The 25,580-nt window shown below is 38.1% G+C and overlaps 1 protein-coding gene across 4 annotated transcripts in view; it reads right to left on the reverse strand.

The window, feature by feature from the left end:
- The window catches only part of asic2 (acid-sensing (proton-gated) ion channel 2), a 430,731-nt gene that overhangs the window by 2,438 nt on the left and 402,713 nt on the right, over nucleotides 1-25,580 (reverse strand). For all 4 annotated transcript variants that reach the window (XM_079873024.1, XM_079873023.1, XM_079873022.1 and 1 more), the window contains 6 exons: nucleotides 17,171-17,321; nucleotides 14,905-14,961; nucleotides 4,597-4,750; nucleotides 2,296-2,387; nucleotides 2,127-2,206; nucleotides 119-187 (listed from right to left, as the gene is read on the reverse strand). In XM_079873024.1, the coding sequence (XP_079729150.1) occupies nucleotides 119-187; nucleotides 2,127-2,206; nucleotides 2,296-2,387; nucleotides 4,597-4,750; nucleotides 14,905-14,961; nucleotides 17,171-17,321 (603 nt within the window). The remainder of the gene's footprint in view (nucleotides 1-118; nucleotides 188-2,126; nucleotides 2,207-2,295; nucleotides 2,388-4,596; nucleotides 4,751-14,904; nucleotides 14,962-17,170; nucleotides 17,322-25,580) is intronic.

The following is a 25,580-nucleotide window of genomic DNA, read 5'->3' on the forward strand; positions in this document are numbered from 1 at the left end:
AAACAAAAACAGATGTCATCGTTCATAGACCTGTATGCCTAAGGCACAAGTCCACGCAATGGGTTCCTGATATCTAAATAAATTATTTGAAGCTTAGCGGGTGGTTGTTTTTTTTTACCACATTCTCTCCATGGCTCTCTTCCTCCTCCTCACGGTTTAGCAGGTCCAGCAGTCTCTCCTTCACCACCTGCCAGCACACATCACAAACCACCATCTCATTCACTGCCAAATCAGGTCTCAAACTGCTGGCCTGAGAACAGCTTTGTAGCTCTGCCAGCGCTGCATTAATCAAATCAGCAACATGGGTTGCAGCCCAGGGCACTGACCACCGGGGGATCCCAGGAACTGGAAACCACACAGGAATTGAAAATGGCCATTTTGATTGGGACAATCATGCATATTGGTCTAGTTTTCAGCTCCAAACTGGCTCCACAGATCCTCAAGCTGTAAGCAGCTTGTTTATCATTGTTCAGTCTGGTGTGCTTTTGTTGGTCATGTGAACATTTCTGGGCAATTCGAATCCTACTATTGTAAAGGCCAAGCTCATGAATATTAATTAGGTCATATTACTGGGTTGCACTAGGAGGTTACCAAGAAATGTGAGGCTGGCCTAATCAATATTCATTAGTAATTCTTCGTAATATCACACACCGGGAGGGGTGCCTTTGTCCTGAACCTGAGGAGGTTTAACATGCCCTGTGGACATTATTGAGTCTCTCTCTTTGTTAAAGTTTCCAGGTTAATATGTCAGTTCTTAAGATGACCACATTTTTAAAGTTAAAATCTCAATGGGCATATAGTCTCATGCATTTCCAATGAAGCTAAATGCTTTAGTGTTTCTTTTATTTTTATGTGCTTTGTTAACAGCGGCCAAAAGGCTTAGAAAGGCCTAAGTTTTAAGATGAAATCTGTCCTTTAAAGCTATCCTGCATAAGAAATCCATTAAAACAGGACAGGGCAGAATGCAAAATGAGTGTGTGTGTATGTGTGTGTTCCCGAGGGTATGAGTGGTGTAAGGACTTGTGCTGGCTGCTGTCCACAGAGCAGAGAGACCAGCAGCAATGCAGAATTAATGAAGGCTCATTATGAGGACACTCTCCATCAGTGTCATTCATTCATTCTACACCAGAGACAGACAGACTCAAGTTTTCAACAGCCATCACAATGTCTGTGTGTGTGTGATTCTCTGAATAAATTTGCAATTTTTAATATCTCAGCGTGTTAAAATGATTATTGCAGTGTGTAGCTATAGCGTCTCCTGTGCCTCTGAGTTAGGACACCGAACGGGGTGTTTTTGTCTGTGTCAGACAGGGTCAATTGACAAGCACCAAAAAAGTGTAAAAATTGGCTTTGGCAAGTAAATATATATATATATATATATATATTACATGCAAATAGCTGGAAACTGGTTAAACTTTAAGAATGATAGAACAAAATGAAAATATTTGGGGGAAATAATCACAAAAGGCTTTCACATTTTTGTGACAACTGTGATTTAACCGAGAGATGCATTCAGTACCGTTTAAAATTTTGGGGTAGGTACGATTTTATTTATGTTTTTGAAAGACGTATCTCATGTTCATCCAGTAAAAACAGTAACTGTTTTCTATTTTAATATACACATATATTAAACTGTAATTTATTTATGTGATGTCAAAGCTGAATTTTGAGCATAATTACTTCAGGTTTCAGTGTCTCATGATCCTTCAGAAATCATTCTAATATGATGATTTGGTGCTCAAAAACATTTCTCATTATTATCAATGTTGAAAACAGTTTACGGAAACCAGGATACATTTTTTCATAATTCCTTAATAGAATGAACAGTGTTTACTTGAAATCTTAATATTTTCCAACATTATAAATGTCTTTACTGTAACTTTCAATTAACTATCAATTTAATGCATCCTTACTGAATAAAAGTATTAATAAAATTAATATAAAATCTTACTGACCCCAAACATTTGAAGGATTGTGCATGAAAGTGATGTGTTTGTGACAAATACACAAGAAAAAGCAAGTAAATAATACAATTGTCATGATGACAATAATATTATTTTTTTATTATAATAGAGAATGATGTTACATCATGGCATGTTATACCCTGTGTTTAGATGCTGACATACCTCATATGCATAATCGAATAGCTCCAGGATGGTCAGGATACTTGCACCGATAAACAAGCCCATCTGACCACCAATATCACCTGCAACATAAATATATTTATGATTTAGAGGAATGGAGAAACAGAAAAGATGAAAGAGACAGTATTCATACTACAGTACGTTGTGTTACCTAGAAGACCTGCCACCTCATATGCTTTCTTCTGCTCTATGGTCTCATAATTCAGAGCTTCAAAGAACACATCCAGAACTAGGATATTGTCCCTGGAACAACAGAACAAGTACAGAACAAAGAGTGATGTTTTGAATTTCAGATATTTTGGTTCAGTAATTTTGGTTCAGAAGTAATTTGTCTTTGTCATACCCAAAACACCTGAACAATGTTGTGCAACCTGACACAATCACAGCAAAGTAGAAGAGTTTTGATGCTTCATATGAATGAGATTTCACTGTGAGCAGAGCTAATCAAAATGATGCGACAGAAATAAAAACCAAATGACCAATAAAACATTGTGGCTGCTTAGAACAGAAACTCAGATCAAAGAAAAGGTAGCCAACAACATATCTGTATCGTGTCAGTTAGTCCTAGTTATTGTAGTGTTTTAGTTGGTACTGAGTGGAATACTTAAATGAAAGAGTGGTTTTATCCTCAGTAGCGCTTTTTGCTTCTCCACACACACACACACACACACACACACACACACACACACACACACACACACACACACAAACACACACACACACACACACACACACACACACACACACACACACACACACACACACACACACACACACACACACACACACACACACACACACACACACACACACACACAAACACACACACACACACACACAGACAGACAGACACACACACACTAAAGGCAAATTGGTTGTTATTAGATGTTAGTGGCTAAACTGCAACCTCCAACAACACTAGTATTATCTCAACCATTCATTACGCTCCTATTATGTTGCAGAGATGAATGATCTTGGCATGACCAATAATTTGTGTGAATGTGTGGAGGAGTTAAACATAAACAAGTTTTTTTTTATCACCATAAAATGAAGCAGTCTAGCTTATCTCTGTCTAGTGGGACACCAGAGTGATGATATTCTGTCTACTTTATGCTAATATAATTGACTCTGCACACAGCAACATCTGTGTGTGTGTGTGTGTGTGTGTGAGAGAGAGAGAGTCAGTATTCCCAATAGCACCACATCTCAGACACATCAATCCCAAACTTATCGCTATGACGATGAACTAATGAATGGAGAGGATGTGATATCTGTCACTATATTGAAGAACAACTCACTGAATCTTCCTGACACAAAGCAAAAGTGTTCTCAACTTGTCAGCCAAATGTCTGGAGGAGATATAAATATGTCTGAGGGCCACATCAAATGTCCTGGTGTCCTAATGCTGCTTTTTTTTTGTGTAGCGAAGCACGTCTATGAGGCAACATTTCAAACGCACATTACGAACACACACACATGGGGAGTACACAAGTAAAGCTTTCTCCCAGAATCCAGTGTCCATTTTCTCCTGTACAGTGTCACAACTAAGCCTGTGTGCCATTCATAATTGAATGGCAATGTCAATTCAATTCTAATTAACTTCCTCAATTTGTATTTGAACAATTAAAAAAATTGCAAGTAAAATTTAAATGGAATACAATTCTAAAGCAACTCAACTGTTTTCAACATTGATAATAATAATAATAATAATAATCAACGTTTATTGAGCACCAAATCATCATATTATTATGATTTCTGAAGGATCATGTGACATTGAAGAGTAAAGACTGGAGTAATGATGCTGAAAACTCAGTTTTGTCATCACAGGAATAAAATTACATTTTAAAATATATTCAGATAGAAAACATTTATTTTAAATTGTATTAATATTTCAAAAAAGAATGATTTTATTGTATTTTTGATCAAATAAATGAAGCATTGGTGAGCACAAGCATACTGACTCCAAACTTTTGTATGGTTGTAAACCAATTAATGTTTTTACTGATTTGTTGTGTGACTTTGGATTGCAATTAAGTAAATCCCTTCTATCATTTCACCATCCTGCGGTTTACGGCCAATTCAGTACAAGCTTGTGAATAAAATGAAGCCAATTCTTAATTTCCAAATTGTTCTCAGTCCTAATAACACCACAGCTCGTCCTTGGCAGAAAAGTGCAGGCTTGTGATCATTAACAAGCTCCGTATCTCTGTGATCATGGATATGAGGTGGTACATTAACTGGTGGCAGTAATGAGGTAAAGTTAAAGACTGTGAAAGGTATTAGGAGGACTACAATTAAAAAGTTTGGAAAGTGGTAAAGTTGCAACATAAAAAACAAAAAACAAAACAAAACAAAACAAAAAAACACTTCAGAGACCTTTGGATGCTGAATTCAAAGCCATTTTGATGTAAAGGAAAGTGGCTTTTAAAAGGGTTGTGAGGTGCGTACTCACGTGATGTATTTCTCAGATCGGTTGAATTTCTTCTCCAGGTAGCGGGCAGAGGTTTTACTGGGGATCTTGACCATGGAAAGCTCTTTGTTGTATCGCGTCATGTTACAGGGGCTCCTGCAGATGCAGTTTGTGCCTTCAACTGCTGACAGAGCAGCTACGGAGAGCAAAAAAGGGAATAGAAGAGAGGAAAAAGAAAAGAGAAAAAGAAAATGAGGAGAGACAGGAAAGGGTACAGGGAAGAAATGGAGAATATATGTCTGTTCTTTCTGCAGGTGGCATTCCTGAACTGGGTTCTATATATGACTTCCCCTGTTGAACAACTGATAGTGTAAAGAACATGAGGTCGTCTTATCCTTTTCTGCAAATAGAGGGTCTTTTCAGTGTCTTCACATACACACACACATACAAACACCTAGACATATTGGAGTTTAATTCAACTTTTGGCCTTGTCAGAACACTTTTAAATCACTGCTGTCAACTCTTGACGCTTCGAAAAATATTATGTGTTGCACTTTTGATTACCTTTAGAGAGATTGGCCCAAAAAAAAAACCCACAAAAAACGATATTACTCACAATGATTCTGGTAAACCGCAAGGATCATGCTGTCAAAGTGCTTTCTAGAAGTCTAGAAAAACTGACTGAAAAACAAAAGACTTTACTAATTGGCAGGTGAAATGCATCAAAGTATTTTTCTTGAACTTGAGCTGACATTTAGCTTTCATTGAGTGATAAAGAGTTAGACTCTAAGACTCAATGTTTCAATGAGGTGAAGAGTCCATCCCCTGCTAGTTAAAAAGTGCTAAGGGAATGTGTAGGAAATTGGAATTAGAATGCCAATCATAGTTTGGAACCAAAAGTAAAGAATCCTAATGGGATCACATAAGAATTCTCTAGGAATCAAATTAAGCCCCTACTGGATATAAAGAAATTCCTACAGGACTTTTTAGGGGGTGGCTAGAATCAAATTTGTTTCATACCGACTCTTTAATGTTTAATACTGTTTCTTCTTTCCCTTTGTTGTACATGTAAAGAAACAAAAGAGATAATTTTCTATTCTCTTGCTGGTTGCCCAGGGCTGAAATCTTTAGCTCTTGGCTGTGCCTTCCTCAGATTTCTAATCAGCTCATAACTTGCATGACCTGGAGATGGAATCTGACCTTTCACAGAAACATTTTAAAATGCATCCATCCCTGACCTTTTCTATCTCCATCTCGCTTTCTTCTCCTCACTTCAATCCCCTCTCAAACCCTACCACTGGAGACGAAGCTAAAGTCATATCATTTAATTGGAGAATTAAGTCAGATTTAACCTTCTCTAAACACTCAGACAACTTAACGGGATTCAATCACACACACACAAACACACCCCCCCCCCCCCCCACACACACACACGTTGCGTTTTCATGTTTTATGGGGACTTTCCATAGACAATGACTTTTATACTGTACAAATTGTATCCGAGGATTTCGGACATTGTCATGTTTGTGGGGACATTTTGTCCTCATAACGTAGGGTTTACCTGGACCACACACGAACAAGGCTATTAAATCTGATATAACCTTCTGCTAAATCCATCGTTCTGTATGAACTTATATCCCATAACATCCCATGTGTTCTCTAGGCATCGCCTATGGCAGATCCTGTGCTTGAAACCACAAAGGTTATGCTATAGAAAACAGTTGTGAGTTTCATACTACCATACTACTTGTACTAGTTTTACAGTGCATAATGTAAAGTCAAGTCAAGTCAAGTCAACTTTATTTATATAGCGCTTTTCACAATACAGATTGTATCAAAGCAGCTTCACAGTATTAAATAAAATAGTACATCAGTGTTTGTTTCTAGTGTAAAAGTCCACGTTTGGTAATGCTGATCAATAGTATTGTTGATTGATTAATTAAATTAAGTATCCCCAACTGAGCAAGCCAAAGGCAACAGTGGCAAGGAACCGAAAAACTCATGAACAGTATGGACAGTATTTTCTGCATGCATGGATGACAGTCAAATGACCAACACAGTACAACCAAAGCATTCAAGACTCAAATCTCACAATGCATTCCACTCAACCTGCTTTATTTTACTTTCAGCCTTTTGTGTATAGTATAGTATAGTATAGTATAGTATAGTATAGTATAGTATAGTATAGTATAGTGTAGTATAGAACAGAGAAGACAGGAATTGATGCAGAAAAGGGCAAAATGGGCAAAAATGGGATCCGGAAATGTTGCAATTGCATTGTCCACATGAGCTTCAAAGAATATACTATGCTACAGTATATGTGCTAATAACCAGGTTTTGGCACCGACACTGACCACAAATATTTCCTTCTTTACACAGTATTTGTTTTGATTGGACTACAAAAATTGCATTTAAATGGCAAAATAGTCATTTTTAGTTATTAGGGGTACTACTGTTTTTTATTATTATTATTTAAGATAGCATACTGTTTAACAGTTTTGGTGACACTTTATTTGAATAGTACACTTTAGACTGCAAAGTAACTTTGCAACTACATGTCAACTAGCAGTCATTAGAGTATTAGTAAACTGTCTGCTTAATATCTGCTAACATTTTACTTTATTGGTCATCCAACAGACATTCTACTGACTATAAATAACTTTACCAAGTGCATGTCAACTTATTCTACTAACCCAAACCTAACAGAGTCTACCAATACTCTAATGAGAGTAAGTTAACATGTAGTTGCAAAGTTACTTATAGTTAGTAGAATGTCTAAAGTGGACAATCGAAATAAAGTGTAACCACATTTTTTATATACACTACAGTACACAGTGTGCAGGAAGCAGTATATTCTTATTCAATTCTGAACATGTCTTGATTAACCTCCTGCTTGTAATATTCTTCTGTCCCTGAGTGTTCTATTTCATTGTCATCTCAATTATCTCAAACATTTCCTCAAACAAGAGGATCCTGTATTTCCGTTCTATTAGCCTCTCATTCATGTCTAAATGTTTTCATCTGCATATTGTTCTGGACTGGAGAAACACATTTATTGGAATTATTTATTGGATTGGAAAGTACACAATTCTTCCCTCCTCATGGTGCTGTGAACAGAAAGTTGGAGTTGGTGATAATTTCCTCTCCACTTTGCCAAAAGATAGGAACCAGCTGTCAGGAATTTTGATGCCAGCTGCTGAAGTTTTAGACAAGCTGTGCAGCCTCTTGTGCTGTGCCTTTACTTGTCAATTGAGGTTAGAGCTATCCCACTAATACTTTTCCAATGGTTTGGAATTCTGCCTCTCTTCATATAAAAATTGGCTTTATCTCGAATGGTTGTGCACACAGAACTCTAAAAGGTAAAAGTATGTGAAATTAGACATGTTAACAACACTGTTAGAAAAATCTGTAGAAATTACAGTATTACTGGCAGCTACTTGCCAGTAACTTACTGTAGATTTAAATTGATGTTATTTACTGGCAACAATTTGTTCAAAATGAAATGAACTTTAAACATTAACAAGTCTTTATCTTTACAGAATAAAACTAAAATAACATCCTCATGCAAAGCATTCTGGGAACCAAAATCTGAAGGAAAAAAAACAGAAAAAGGTTGATGAAGATTTCTGGTTCCCAGAATGCTTTGCATGAGGATGTTATTTTATAATTTTATTCTTTAAAGACAAAGACTTGTTAATGTTTAATGGTTATTTAACTTTGAACAAACTGTTGCCAGTAAATAACATACATTTAAATCTACAGTAAGTTACTGGCAAACAGCTGCAAAACTACAGCAAATTTTTTACAGTGAACCCAAGGAAGTCTTTGGAGACAGTTTGTGTGCTGAATACCTGAAAAGTTCGAAAATGTACAGTCCTAGCTGTGCTCTAATTTGAATTTCTTCATTAGTGGAAGATAATTAGTGAACATGGAGCCAACTTGCTTATTATGTTTGGTATATACTGTCAGATGGTACATAGAGAGGGAGTTAATGAGGGCCAGAACGCATTCTGTTGGTAGAGACGGTGCACAAAAAAAAAAAAAAAGTCTTTGCTTTCCCTGAATACATTTCCAAAATAATGACTTAATTTGAGCAAGTTCATGAGGGAATTTAAAGTTCAATAAAGAAGTCCCTGTGTCAAGAAGAATCAAGATCTGTGAAGAAAAATGCAATTAATGCATACTTTCAAAGTTTCTCCACACAGAGTTAATATATTTTAATTTGGTGAAGCTGGTGAAGATTACGTCTAAAGTCTACAGCCACCCACTACAAAATCACACATATAAACAAACAGATGTGTTCTATTATATTTAATTTTACTTTTTGTTCTACCGTTTGCCCTATAATCCTCTTTAAGGATGCTACTTAAGAACAAAACACAGCTACAGAGGAGGAAGATGCGGGACAGAGAATGAAAGAGGGACGATGGCTGCTAGTTTTGTTCCATGTAATTGAATTTTGTGGAGGGTCAGTGTGGCCTGTTGAACAGAAACTTGAGCGCATGTATTTCGTGCCCCATTAGTGTGTTAGATTAATTAAAATGAGCCTAGTAATAGGCTACATCAGGATTCCAAACACACTTTATTCGTTCAGCCCGTCTCACTGATCAGTGAGACAAACGCGTCTCACCCAGCACGCCCATGGGTGCACAGATGGGTGTAAATGCATTTGCTATTTAAACAATGTGGCGCAGGAGGTGAAAATGAAAACTGCGTTGGGCAAAAAATAGCAAAAAACACTTGCGTCGTGCTTGGCGCTGCATTGCACCGGGTGTATGATAGAGCCCAAACTGTCAATATTTTTTGAATTGAAGGGGATGGAATGTCTTTCTGGATTGTTCTGACCCAATTTAACCTCTCTCTGGGATCTTTTTGGAAGGATTTCGATGTATTTACTTTCGCAAAACTAGTTTGGTTTCAGTCTGTTATATTCTCAGATTTATTGTTCGTGTAATAGTCTAGTATTGTCGCGTCTGGGACGGAGATGGCACGGGAGTGTGCAGGCGTCGTCTCTGTCGCTCCGTCACGGCATCAGGTGTGTCATGAATGCTGGAGAGTCTGTGGAAGACGCGCTGTTGGAACATTGTTTGTCAACATTGTTTGTGCGTCCTGAATGAACAAAGCGTTGGGGGTTTTTCTCAAGGATGAACAACTAGTGAATCATTTGATCGAAAGCGGGATTTCGGTAAGTGGTGCTTTTATTCATCATGTTCAACCGTTAGTAACACCAACAAGTAAAGTTCCCATTTCCAATGTTCCGCCGTTCATTCCTAATGCTGATATTGAGTGCGAGCTTTCGTGTTTCGGCAAGCTTGCTAGTGGAATCAAAATGGTTCCACTTGGCAGCAAAAAATGCGGCTTTGAAACGTGCTGTCGTTTAGGCGACACGTATTTGTTCTTAAACTCGCAGACTCTTAATGTGTCGTTTCGATGCATGTATGAAGGCAAATCGTACATGTTATATGTGAGCGCAGGTGAGATGCTACAGTATGTTTTGAATGCAGTGGTGTCGGGCACGTAAGGTTATCATGTCCTAATAGAGCCGAGGCAGGCCCGAGTGGAATTGAAACTGGAGTGCAAATAGATCCACATAAAGATCAGGGTGTTGTGATTAATGCTGAGAATGTAAGGAATGATGAGGAAATTCCTACTGAGAAAGTAAGAAATGACGAGGAGGTCTCTACTGAGAGTGTGAGGAAGGATGTGGAGTTGTCTTTTGAGAATGAACGAATGGATGACGGTGATGTTGAAGCAGATGTCTGAAATAAATTATGTTGTGAGGATGGAAGGCCAGATAAGCAAAGACTGTGTAGTGACCAAATCTGGAAGCACTGAAGATCAGAACAGCATCAGAAAGGTAAATTCATGTGAGCCCAAAGAAAAAATTTAAAAATTAGGTGAAGATGAAATGAATGAGGCTGATGATAAGGATGGTGTTTTATCTGATACTTCAGATCTGTCAGATATTTCCCAGATAGGTTGTGATCAGATTTACTCTTTGGATGAGATTAATTTGTTTTTGGATGATACTTTTGGAAAGGTTGCTGATGTGAAGAATTTCTTTCCAGATGTAAAGGAATTTGAATTTTCAGTTCTATATTGGCAAAATAGGGTAGGAGAAGAAAAACTGAGCACGCGAAAGAGGTTTCGCTTAAAAAAGATTCTCACTAAACATAGAAAGGGGAAACCCCCAGTTAAATGTAAATCAAATTGATTTTGCGAAATGAGATACAAATCAAGTGTGTCTTTACAGTGATTTCTGTTTTTTCTGTCTCTTTCTTTTCTCTCCTTATATCTTTTTATGGATATTTTGAGAATAGGATCTTTAAACATTAATAGAGGGAGAGATAGGAATAAGAGAGCAATGATTTCAGAATATGTTCATTTCAAGGACATCAATGTTATGTTTTTACAGGTAACACATTCAGATAATCAAAATTAAATTAAATTTTATAGATGGTAGGAAGGTGAATGTATTCTGAGTCATGGAACAAATTTGAGTACAGGGGTAGCGAAGATCTTTTCTAAACATTTGGATCTAAAGGTCCTATCCACAACTGAATTTGAAAAAGGTAGAGTTTTTAGAAATGAAAGAGTTAAAATTTCTTTTTTAATGTATATGCTCCAAATATAGGTCCACAAAGGATGGAATTATTTAAAAAGTTAAACAGTGCAATAAGAAAATATGACGATGGAAAAATGTGTGTAATAATGGGAGGAGATTGGAATTGTACCACTAATTTTTTATGGGCAAGAACTTCACTTACAATCTAGTAATATGCTCCTCAGGATAACTCAAGAACTAGAACTGAATGATGAGTGGAGAAGCAAGAATCAATTAACAAAACAATACACATGGGTTAAAATTTTAGATTCTACTGTGACGGGAGCAAGACTGGACAGTATATATATAAATAAATCAGACAATAATAGAGTCATGAATGTTGGTATATCTCCTTGTGGGTTTTCTGATCATCATATAGTGACTATTGATTTTAATACTAAAAGTGTGTCGCATCCAAAATCTTATTGGCATTTTAATGTCAAACTGGTACAGGATAAGTTATTTTGTGAAAAATTAAATGTTTTTGGTAGAGTTGGAAACTAGAAAAAGAACATTTTGAAAATGTAATTCAATGGTGGGAGGTAGGAAAAGTCCAAATGCAGTTTTCTTATAATAATACTGTGATTGTAAAGAGAAATATTGAAAGTTTGGAGAAAGATATTAATGAAATGGAGTAATTGAGTTGAACGTTTCGGGTATGACTAAGGATTTAAAGAAGAAGAGATTGGAGTTGAAAACACTGTTGGAGGAAAGAGCAAAAGGTGCCTTAATCTGAGCAAGGATATCTTCCATTAAGGAAATGGATGCTCCAACAAAGTTCTTTTTTAAAGGAGAACTCCGGTCAATTTTAACATTTTTTTGTACATTTGGAGTGCTGTCAATACAGAGAACAACGACAAAAATCGGTGTTGCCTACACCGAGTTATTCTATTTTTTAAAATTTGCACCCTGTTGACTTCAATAGGGCAAGTACTAAACCTGCTTTTAGGCTCTTAACATCCTTGATGTGTCATTACAAGTGCACAGAAAATGTGAGTACATCCTGTTTTTCGGTTGAAGTCCAAAGTAGTCGATTGCCGAGTTCACGCGCATAGGTTTAGTTACCTATGATCACGCGCGTGAACTCGGCAATCGACTACTTTGGACTTCAACCGAAAAACAGGATGTAAATACAGGTATTTGCGCTGGCTTAAATAACATCATTTTTATACATATCTTTTACATCTACTGCAGTCAGATCCACTCGTGTTCACTCAGAAGGAATCACTCACATTTTCTGTGCACTTGTAATGACACATCAAGGATGTTAAGAGCCTAAAAGCAGGTTTAGTACTTGCCCCATTGAAGTCAACAGGGTGCAAATTTTAAAAATAGAATAACTCGGTGTAGGCAACACCGATTTTTGTCGTTGTTCTCTGTATTGACAGCACTCCAAATGTACAAAAAAATTAGCTCAATGTTAAAATTGACCGGAGTTCTCCTTTAACTTGGAACATAAAGTAGTAAAACAAAAAAATATGCTTTACCTTCGGAAGGACAATGGTACATTTACTTCAAATCCTATAGAAATGAGAAAAATCGCAGTGGACTTTTATGCTGAACTTTTTGGGCCCAAAGATTGTGATCCTGAGAGTATGGATCAGTTATTAAAAGGACTGCCTAATTTAAAACCTGAGGACAGAAAAACATTGGACAAATTGATTTCATATGAGGAACTTTCAGAGGCTGTAAAGCAACTGTCCACAGGATGTGCCCCGGGAGTAGATGGTCTGCCTGCTGAATTTTATAAATCATTTTAGTACATTTTCGAAGAGGACTTTTGCAATGTAATTGGTGAATGTTTTAAAAAAGGTATTTTACCCAGCAGTTGTCAAAGAGCAGTACTATCACTTCTGCCTAAAACTGGTGATTTAGGGTTGTTAAAAAAATTGGCGCCCTGTATCTTTAATGTGCCAAGATTACAAAATATTGTCTAAATGTTTAGCAAATAGATTTAAAAAGTTTTTGAGTATTATTGTGAGAAATGAGCAAACATACTGTGTTCCAGGACATACAATAATGGATCATTTATTTCTAATAAGAGATGTAATAAACCTTTATGAGTGATGATTTTAATATTGTTTTCTTATCGATTGATCAAGAAAAAGCATTTGATCGTGTGGGTCTGAATGTTTTGAAAGCATTTGGGTTGGGGAAACATTCATTTCAGTAATGCTTAAGGTTGGATGGGGGACTGAGTTGTCCAATACCTGTTAAGAGGGGAATTAGGCAGGGGTGTCCAATTTCTGTACAACTCTACAGCTTAGTTATTGAGCCTTTGCTAATTAAGCTGAAAAATAATTTGAAAGGTTTTCATATATCAGGAGATTTTAATGGGTCAAGTGCCTCTGTTTCAGCTTACGCAGATGATGTAACTGTGTTTATTACTAGACAAGAGGATATTCAGATACTGTCTAGAAGTTTAGCTTAATATGAGAGAGCCTCTACATCAAAAGTAAATTGGGCAAAGAGTGAGGGTTTTGTTGTGGGTCCCTGGAAAAATGGTGGGCCACCTAAGCTTCCAGGGGGGTTACAATGGAATACAGAGGGAATTAACATTCTTGGAGTATTTCTGGGTAAAGAAAAATGGCTATGGGTAGGGTAAATGGAAATGGCTATTACCTGAACTACCCTACAGGGGTAGAGTCTTGGTTACAAATAACCTGGCCACCTCCAAGCTATGGCACAGACTAAATGTGCTAGATCCTCCAAATGAACTGATAAAAGTTATACAGAAGAAGTTTGTAGAATTCTTTTGGTCGGAGCAACACTGGGTTCCTGGATCTGCGTTATATCTGCCTTTACAAGTAGGAGGACAAGCTCTGATAGACATAAGAAGCAGGATTATGACTTTTAGACTGCAAACAGCACAAAGAATATTATATGAAGAGGATCTGGGATGGATTCGTGTTGCTTGTGCTATTTTAAGGACAGCATGGCGGGAGCTGGACTGAAGAGGATAGGAGATCTGAGAGACCTTAAAGGATGGAAAATGGCTGCAGCACTACAGTGTGAAAAGGGTATTCGATCTCTCCGTCTTCTGCAGCAGGTGTTAGAGGATGTGCAGAGAGCATTGCCTGGAACCTGCAGGGAGGCACTGGAAACTCAACCAGCTCAAGATTGGAGGAGAAATTATCAGTTCCCAACTATCAGTGTATCTGCAGCAGCAAAGGAAAATTATGAAGATACTGACACATTTCTAACTTTTAAGACCCCGGAGATGGGACAGTTTCGTGAAACAAGTAAAAAAGCAATCTACCTTACTTGTGTTAAAGTTGCCCATCAGACTGTTTTAAAACGAGTACGAGCAGGGAGGTGGATCCTGGAGGTCTCTGTACAAACCTCCCATTGAGAAACGTACAGCAGACCTACAGTGGAGACTTATTCATGGTGCTATAGCTACAGACATGTGGCACACCTGAATCCAGCAGTGGGTAAGGAATGTCCTTTTTGTGGAATTGAAGAGACAGTTGACCACTTATTTATTTATTGTGTGAGGTTAGGCAGTCTTTTTATTTTTTATTTATTTCTCTCTCTCTCTCTCTCTCTCTCTCTCTCTCTCTCGCTCTCTCTCTCTCTCTCTTTTTTTCCCGGTGGGGACTTCAACCTGAATGCACACAGACTCATGGGGACTTGTGTCATTATACAGAATGATTATTTTATTTTTTTAAATGTAAAACTGCAGAGAGTTTTCAGTTAGTGTAAAGGGATAGAATTTACTGTTTGTGTGTGAAGATCACACTCACCCAGAGCAGGTTCAGCACAGTCCTTATACTGTTCAGGAGTGCAGAACGGAGAATCGCCTAGAAACAAACAAAGAAAATGAAAAAAATGTTCTTCTTTATTCAGCCTTCTTAAATTAATAATGAAACACTGATATTGTGTTCTAAATAGGAGGGAAAACAGACCCAACCTACACATAGCCAAACTCAACAGGACATGGAAATAAACAACTGTGAGTGCATGTGTGTGCTCATGGAAGAGAGAATTGTACGTGTCTACACTGGTCAAAATGTATCAGATGTATCCCGAATGTACATCACAGGCCTATCACAATCAGTTAATGAATCTATAATTACATTATTAGAGCAGGGCGCCTGTGTGAATGAAGGACTAATCATCTATGAGATAATTGTTCTGTCTCGAGCACCTACTGAAGTAGCACGAGGTTGAGGTTGGCACTTATGGGTTAGATTTAATGTAGGGAACTTTATGATAAAAAAAGAGCAATTTTATTTGACTCAAAAATTGAGAAAATGGAGACTGTATAGTGTCATTAAAAGAGACCAGTTGACAAAGAAATCTACTGCAGCACTAACTTTAAATATCAGCATATTACGGGGCAGCATAAATTGGCATTAAGAACGGGACATAAAGGGCACTTGAGAGTCACAATGAGATGTTCATGAAATCATATTATTAAATCTTGGAAATATATTACGTCTTTAAAAAGACCATTTAGCGACAGTTAAAGATGACTATTTATCAATGGGCCAAAATTACCATTTTATCAGTGAAATTAAATTAAAACTGAATGTTTCTGAAGACTATTTTGGTAAGAGCTCTTCCACACTTTTTAAATTACACAATATGTCATGGCTCCTGCATATAAGCCCTTGCTGTCAGTTTGTGGGCTTGTTCCAAACCACCTTTGACCCACAGACAAGTTAATTCTTTTCTATATTCTGACCTCTCCTAAACAAGTTCAGCCAGCAAAACTCGACTGCCAAATGCAAACCACAAATGCCACAAGGCATTAAGTTATCGCAACACACAACCTCATGCTGACATGCTATCCATGAGCATATGAAATCTGACCTCCTTGGCTAACTGTTCATCAAGATTTGAAGACCTTAGACAGGGGTTTACACAGACAAGATGGAAACAGAGTCCCTACAGATTTCGTGATTGACAGTACAAACTCTATTTGTCCTTACTAATCAGTCACAGACATTATAAGTGATGTCTTCATCATGTCTTCCTTCTGATTACATTAATAAAGGGTTGGATCTGATTTGTATGCAATCTATTTATTTGCACATAATTAAAGCTGCCATTTATTTCTATGACATATGTATGTAAACACATATTGCTTTGAACACCATATTCACTAGTATTTTACTGTCTTGGACCAATGTATTATTACAGGACATTACAGGGCAATTCTTTTATTTATATATATAAATAAATTAATTATTGTTTAAATTTGTCATCACAAGCACCTTTTTGTCACATTTTTATTATTGATGCTTTGACAATATTTTGTGTAAAATCCTGATAATTAAATCTAAGAGCCCTATCATACACCTGGCGCAATGCAACACCAGGCACGACGCAAGTGTTTTTTGCTAGTTTCAGCCCGACGCAGTTTTCATTTTCACCTCCTGCGCCACATTGTTTAAATATCAAATGCATTTGCCCCCATTTGTGCGCCCATGTGCGTGCTGGTCTGAAAACAAGGTGTGTTCAGGCGCATTGTTGGCGCGTTGCCATTTTGAGGCAAATTTTTTTTTTTTTCATTTAAAGAGCGCATAAGTTATGTGTGCCTATAGGCAGGTCCACAACACGCGTACAGTCTGCTAATTACACACACAGGGACGCGCAGCGTAATTTTTTACAGTGTAATAAAAGGATTACAATGTAAAATATTAATATTGTGTACATAAAGATATGGTGGAATTCGGCTTGTCCCGTAGATGGTCTGCTGGCTTTTAAAGGGAATGGGAGATTGGTTTATTGCACATTACGCCCAAAACATACCCATTACTCATTAAGAGAATAAGGACAACCCTTTTAGACCACCTTTTTTCCCGTCGTAAAACTAGCAAAAGTGGATTCGGACACGCCCTGAGTGCGCTTGCGCCGTGCGCTTTAGACCACGTGCTTAGATCGTTAAAATAGGGCCCTATGACTGAAAACTGAAATGCAGAGGATGCATTTAAAGTAAATGGATGAGTATAAAGAAAGAGGTATAAAGTATAAAGTTTCAAGCACTGCTAGGTCGGGACATACCAGGCATATAGACCATCCTGCAGTTGCAGTTCTCTACAATGTAGCGCGTTTCACACTCGATACGGCAGGCAGACACGCTGTACACCTGAAAGAGGCCTGAGTCCAGGGCTCTGGACACACACTCGCCCCACGGAGGAGGAAGGTACGTCAGCTGAAAGAGGAGAGAGGATTATTATTCATTAGACAGATTGGTTAGCATATGATTGACATTAACAGTGTAGGTGAGTTACAGAACAGAGGTTTTAGTGCATACAATTTTTTTTACACAAGTAATTTTGGGGGGAATACTTTTTACAACACCAATGGTCAATGTAAATCTATTTTATGTTATCTCAATAACCACCTACTAGTTTCATACACCAACATCATGCTCACCAACCATTCACAGTAAATTTCCTACCCCTTTGATATCATATTGCACACACACACACACACACACACACACACACACACAAAAAGATACTGGGCAGATACAATAATTGTTTTTAGAGACAATTCAGAGTTTTGTTTCAGAAAGTAAAACAGATACTATTGATACAGTCCAGTTATGCCTGGTTTGACCTTTTCTGCTTTCTGTACAATCGTTCACAGAAACTGCTGCATAATGCATCTTCATGAATTTGTTCTATTTTTGTGGTACATCTCTGCAAGTAAAAACAAAATTAACTATTAAGTCAAAGTCAAGTCAAAGTTTATTTACAAAACAACAACTGAAGTTGATCCAAAATGCTGTACAATTCATAAAAAAGAAAAAGGAGCAAACAATTTATAATATAAAAAGACATATCATTATAAACTATAAAGTTACAAAGTAAAGATAAGTTTTAAGGGAATATATAACAATAACTACTGTGGTCTGTTGCTTTTCATTTGACATCAAATCAATCAGGCAGTCTCTTCATGTTTAAATAGGAGGTGCTCTGCAAGTTACCCCCTATTATTGGACACTTTACATGCTGAATAAATCAATAATACATTTTCTATCCTCTGGATACTTCTACATTGGCATTTGGTGTGAGGCTGTATCCATGCCTGTCAGCATGAAATCCAAAACCATTGTTGTTTCAGCCAGATTTTTTTTTTGATTTTTTTTTTAAGTACTCAGCCCACATTTAAATAATCACATCACAATCATCGGAAAAGGGTAATTTAGTTCCAGTTTGGCAAACATAGTGCACAGTGTCCCTGCTCTCTGTTCTGTGCAAACCAATTCCAATTATATGAATTTGTCACAAGATAATAATTACAACTTTTCTATTTAGAGAGGTCTTTGTCTAAAGAATTCATACGAACACAACAAACAGAAATCCTGCTGGCATGTGTCCACTGGCTGGAAGAAGTGCTTACTGTGTTACAACTTCCAACACACTCAGACTCCACAATCCTTCATGAGCAAACACCCTGAACTGGCTCTCATCTCAGTGAACCTGGCAGCAGACGGATGGGGAAGGCGGCAGGGAGGGAAGGGTGTGAATGTCAAGGGAGCGAGAAATATGGATTAAGGATTTAAGAGGGAATGACAAAAGAGAGAGTAAACAACAAGAAGAGACACGCCACAGGAAATGTCAGGTGGAGGAGGAGGATCCCATCTGCCCCAAAACAACAGGTTGCCCACATTCACACTTCTCCGAGCATACATTACCAAAGCTTCCATGCAGGTCAGCTTCATTTAGTCTCAACAGGAGACATCATGGGTAATGCAGTCTTAAGACTCAAAGAGCCAAATGTGAATAATGAGCTGACTTGGAGAGAATAAGAAGGGACATAATCTCTTTCCAACTGCGTCTGGAAACCACTGAGCATCAGGCACAGATTGAGGAGCCGATTTCACACTGCTGCTGATGGGAAAAAAAGATATCTGACAGGCAAATGAAATTTGTCAGTGGAGATAAAATCAAAGCTGTGTTGGCATGGGAAGACTTTAAAAGGCCTGTCGTCTTACCTCTGCTCCGGGAATCAAAAATAAACCCAGCAACCAGATCTGACACTGACAAAAGCCTCCCGCAACAAACGATATCTTTAAAATAAACTCAGTGACAGGTTCTTTAGTAAACAGCCTTATAATAACTTCATTTGCATTTCTCCAGCTTGCCTTCAGACATATTGCAGCCTATAGACTCTCTTTGAACTGTATGAAAAATGGCCTTAATTAAGTCTTGCTCAAAATTACACTGCATCTGTGTATTACTTGTAGTCGTGTAGATGCTAGATTACATCAGTAGATTCCAACATCAAAGGATAACAAAAATGAGTATAAATACTAGAAATCAGATTTATTTATTTATAATATGTATGTTTAATTTCATATTTTAAATATTTTAAAAATCATTACTAAGAAAAAGCCCTCAAATGAAGATAATTCATATTTATTACATTATTGTGGCAGATGAGAGCAATAAACACATCTGATTTAGAGGTCAATATATAATTTGCTGTATTATTTCCATATCACTGAAACATAAGCAATGAACACTGTTTTTCAGTGTCTCACTCAATTTTAAGACAAAAATACATGTCAAGACCCCTTCATTTCTGTTTTATTCTGATTACAATTCTGTAATACGGATATAAAACAAAATAGCATTCATTTTTTTCATTGTTTTTAACTTAATGTTACATTGACAACTCTAATTACTACACATTACAATCAGTTATTATTTTTAATATATTACAAAAAATCAGTACAAGGTTGAATAAGCTATTATTTTTTAATTCCATTAGTCAACTGAGAAAATGCTGATGTTCCATTTACATTAATTATTCATTAATGATTAACACAATGTTCTGCCCTTTATACTGACCTTCCCTTCCAGCATCAGAGTGTGTGTGTGTGTGTGTGTGTGTGTGTGTGTGTGTGTGTGTGTGTGTGTGTGTGTGTGTGTGTGTGTGTGTGTGTGTGTGTAGCTCATAATTGCTCTGATCACACTCAACTCACACTAAAGGTAGAGATTTTACCTTCCACCTTCTGTATATATATATATATATATATATATATATATATATATATATATATATATATATATATATATATACATATATATTAAAGAAATTAATACTTTTATTCATTAAATACGTTAAATCGATCAAACATGGGTAGTAAAGATAATGCTACAAAATATTTCTATTTCAAATAAATGCTGATTTTAAGCTTCCAAGTCATCAAATGATCCTGAAAATCATGGTTTCAACAAGCATTTTAAGCACAGCTGTTTGGTTCTTGAATAGCAAATCAGATTATTAGAATGATTTCTGAAATGCTGAAAATTCATAATTGTTTTTACTGTACTTTTGATCAAATAAATGCATCCTCTGTGAGCAGAAGAGATCACTAAAGACCCTAAACCATTGAACAATAAACTAAAATGCACTTTTACCGGCAACTAACAAGGACAGTTCTCTAGTTCACATTTATACTATATCACAGAATGCTGCAGTTAGTAACAAGCCTCTTTCTTGTACACGCTCTGCAGTTTCTTCAAAATTAAGGAAAATTGGCAAGAAAAAATGGATTTATATGTTCTCAAAGATCAGGCAGTTTCAGCCATCCTGTTCAGCCATACTTCTTCTTGCTCTTTTTATCTAAATAACAAAAAGAGTATTGGGCTTTGTTAAGATAGATGATTATGAAGGATGGTAGTCCAGTTAAAAATGCAAACCATATTACATCTATGACAATACAAATAATTCTGATTAAATTGTAATTACAAACCATTCCAAAAACATCTGGTTTAAACTCGATTCAGGCCATACGTTAACACAGACTGAACTGATAAAACCTGAAAGCAATGTTTATTCTCTATACAGCATATATATTAAGTGACTTAGAGACCATGACTTCCCAGCATTTATATAATTAAATGCTGGGAAGGACAGTTTGTTTATTCAAAACTAGTCTGAAGACCTAATTTAGCGTATTTACTGGCAGAGTGTTGTGGGGGGGGGCATCACTAGAGACGCTCTCGAATGGAGGAGCGAGGGTTGAGATAGACAGAAGGGAGTGGAAAAATATCCCGCTGCTGGATGATTTTAAGTTTTTTTGGGGGTCCTATGAGCCTAAAGTAAAGTTAATTAACCAGTGCTAAATTTACAGAGCTCCCAGATGAGACGAAGCTACAAGAGAGGAATGAAAATGACATTTCTGAGAGGAAAATGTCATTCAGACTCAATCTGTGAACTTAAGACTCTTCAATCAAATGAAAAGCCATTGCAACTCACCCCACTTTCATAATGCATGACTTCAGAAATTGGCCACATTCACCTTGTTTGTTCTCTTTCTCCTTCTCTCTGGGTCTCTCTTAATGGGTTTCTTGCAACACTGCGTCAGCGAGTCATTACGGCCCCTGGCTAGGACATCAGGGTTAATGATCATTAGTTGGAGATACACCCTCCTGGTCAGAGGATATTTAAAAACAAATCCAGAACATTTTCTCCAAAATCTACAGCAAAAAGTTCTGTTCTTGAATTTATTTTGCTTTAAATATTAATCCCATAATTTCCATAATTAATGCTGCCTATCTGTATGCTCCTGACAAGAATGATGAGAGAGAGAGAGAGAGAGAGAGAGAGAGAGAGAGAGAGAGAGAGAGAGAGAGAGAGAGAGAGAGAGAGAGAGAGAGAGAGAGAGAGAGAGAGAGAGAGAAAATGCTCTCAGTGCATGCTGGGAAATGCCCAAAATATCAATCAATCAGAGACTGTTATTATCACAAGAATCAGTATTATCACAAGAAACAATACTTCCTGAATTCAATCAATGTTCCCCAATTTAAAATCTGTGTTTTACTCTTCTGTGTTGTAGGAAGCTGAATGTGCAGAGTGAGATTTGTAGCATCTAGCCATATCCTGAGGGACAACCAGGCCTGAGAAAACAACAATAAATGAATGTGTTGTTAAAGGGTATCCCTGACACACAGGGTGGACTGGCAATAAAGAGAACTGGGACTTTTCCCAGTGGGCCAGCCTAGTTATCAAAACCAAGTTTATAACAAATGGTTTCAGAGAAAAAATCCTGATCTTGTAAGGCTCAACAGGGAGGGTAGTTTAATATTTCCACTGATCTTTTTTTATTTTTTTTTATTTACAACCATGTCCAGTCTCATCACAGATACTACCAAACATCTCGTTGTGTTCCCCAACAATACTCATACAGAAGAGAGTGAATCTAGACGACAGGCAATGGAACATACCGTTTGGGGTCAGTTTTTTATTTTTATTTTTTTAATCAATACTTTTAATCATCAAGGCTGTAATAAATTGATAAAAATTGTAAATAAATGTTGTTCTTCTGAACTTTCTATTCATCAAAGAACCCATAAAAAAATCACAGGTTCCCCAGGTTCTTGATCATCAAATCATCATATTAGAATGATTTCAGAAGGATGATGTGACACTGAAGACTGGACTAATGATGCTAAAAAAGGCTTTACCATAACAGGAATAAATTATAAAATGTTTTCTGTTTTCAAATAGAAAACAGTTATTTTAAACTGTAATATTTCACTATATTTTGTTCAAATAAATGCAGTGCAGCGTAAGTGGAAACACAGAGGCAATTAAAGATAAGAGAAGTTTAATTATGAATATTACTATAATGTTTAATGTCTAATGTTTACTACTTCACACATGAATGCATCAACGCAACACTGCATCCACAGTAACACATCAATGCCTCCTTTCACATCATTACGTCCTCACTGACACCCATGGTACAGACTTTTTTTCATAGTGCAAGAGTATATATTTGTTCAGTATGTCGGCGTGCATTGTTTATGAACCAGTAACTGTAACGAAGTGTCACTCGAAGTGGGATCCATAAGCAGGCTTTTATTAAGATCGTGATCAAACAGGCAAAGGTCAAGCACCAGCAAACACAGTAACTTAGAGAAAACACAATCGTGGTCGATAAACAGGCAGTAAGTCAGGGCAGGCGGAGAACAGTCACAAACCAGAGACAATGCAGATAATCCAAAAGGCAGGCAGCAGCGAATCATAAACGATGTACAAACATGGTCACAAAAGACAGGCAAAAACAGGAATGAATGCTCAGAAATGTCAAACGTAGTAAAACAAGACCTCGCAAAGAGGGATGGGAAAGAGACAGTTTAAATAGACCAGCAGACAGGCTACAGTTGGGCAATGTGATCAGTGCCAGGTACAGGGCTGATGGGAAATGTAGTGTGTATGTGAATGAGTCAATATTCGGGTGAGGGAACCCTCTGATGGCCGGAAGAGGGAACCACGGAGGTAGTCTCTGTGACAGAGCCCCCTCTCTGCGAGCGGCTCCTGGCGCGAGGAGGCAGGTGACACCAAGGTCTCCCACGTGGTCGAGGAGCGGGCTTATCTGGATGGTTTCGGTGGAATTCTTCCAAAAGATTGGGGTCGAGAATGTCATCTGCATTGACCCAAGAACGCTCCTCCAGAGCGTACCCCTTCCAATCGACCAAATACTGCAGAATTCTTGCCCGGCGTTTGGAGTTCAGCAGTTCTTGAACCTGGTATGCCTCCTCGCCATCCACCATAATGGGTAGGGGACTTTGATCTCTGGACACCTCCTCCCCCTCCTCATTTGGACCAACAGCGGGCTTGAGCAGAGACACATGGAAAGTTGGAGTAATACGGTAATGATTAGGCAGGGCAAGACGGAAAGAAACAGGTGTGATTTGTTGGATAATTTGAAATGGGCCCACATACCTGGGACTGAGTTTCATGCAGGGAAGTTGAAGATGTAAATTTCTTGTGGATAACCACACCCACTGGCCAGGACTATACTCAGGACCTGAACGGCGATGTCGATCAGCCTGTTCTCTTTGTCGACGTATGGCATGTTGGAGGTGAATGTGAGCTTGATTCCAGGTTTCCTCATTCCGGTGTAGCCAGTCATTAACTGCCGGAACATTCGTGGGTTCTCCAGACCAAGGGGATAGGGGCGGTTGAAATCCTAAGATGCATTGAAAGGGAGTCAAACCAGTAGAGGGTTTTTGAATGGAATTCTGGGCGTACTCGGCCCATATCAGGTGAGGTAATGACTCCAATCGTTCTGATGTTGATTACAATAGGACCGATGGAAACGGATGAGTTCTTGGTTTAATCTTTCAGCTTGGCCATTGGATTGAGGGTGATACTCAGACGTTAGGCTTACATTGACATCAAGTGTTTTGAAGAATGCGGACCAGACTTGTGATGTAAACTGGGGGCCTCTATCGGAAACTATGTCCTCTGGTAAATCGTAGAATCGGAAAACCCAGTTGCATAGGTGTTCTGCTGTTTGCAGAGCGTTGGGGAGCTTGGGTAGTGGTATAAGACAGCAGGCTTTAGAGAATCTGTCTATGATGGTGAGGATTGCCGTGTGACCATTGGAGATGGGTAGATCCGTAATGAAGTCAATTGCAATGTGTGACCAGGGGTGTTGTGGAATGGGGAGAGGATGGAGCAGGCCAGCTGGTAGCGGTTGTGACACATTGGTGGACAAACGTGGTGGTGTCTTTGGACAGGGATGACCACCAAAAGCGGTTCTGCAGGAAATGGATGGTGGCAGTAATACAAGGGTGACCAGAACTGGGCAGAGAATGGATTTGTTCTAAGACTCAATTTCGGAGGATTTCGGGAATGAAGACTTTATTAGGTGGGCATTCAGCTGGAACTTCAGACTGGGCATTGGCCTGCTCAATCTCAGTCATGATGTCCCATTTAAAGAATCACTGGAAAAACTCACCGACTTCTGGGATTCCGGGTGTGGCTGTGAGAGACAGGAGATTCGTAGGTGACCAGCTTGACCACACTACAAACATAGACATTGAGCTAGACGACGATCTCTTTTTTCAGCTGATAGATGGTATGAATTAACTTGCATGGGTTTAGTTTCGTCTGTAACAGCCGAGACAGGAACTCAGGGGGTGCTACGTGTGTTTGACCTTCGTAATCTGATGAGATAATCAATTTGAATGGTGAGTTCTATAAATTGATCAGATGACGGGAAAGCTGTGCCATCCTCTCTTCACACCGCCGCAATCCATTCTAACACTGTGCCAGTGAGTAATGAGCAAACAAATGCGATCTTACCAGCCTCGGTAGAATACAGCGTGGGTTGTTGGGTTTCCGTCAAACTTTTCAGGGAATGCCAGACGAGGACTCACGGGAGATGGCGCCTCTGAAGCGTGTGTAATGGCGGCGTTGGTTTGTGTCGTGGCAATCTCTGTTGGAAAAGCGTGGAGACTTTGGATGGCTTTCACTAACTCCTCCATGAGGGATGCAAGGCGATTCAGCTGGTGTTGATGTGCTGCGAGCTGACTAGCCTGGGCAGAAAACGCTGCAGTCAAATGGGACACAGCCGCTGGATCGTGTGTAGGCGAGGTCTTCTGTAACAAAGCATCACTCGAAGTGGGTCAAGCACCAGCAAACACAGTAACTTAGAGGA

This window comes from Squalius cephalus (assembly GCF_949319135.1).
Source record: "Squalius cephalus genome assembly, chromosome: 1".
NCBI classification, from domain to species: domain Eukaryota; kingdom Metazoa; phylum Chordata; class Actinopteri; order Cypriniformes; family Leuciscidae; genus Squalius; species Squalius cephalus.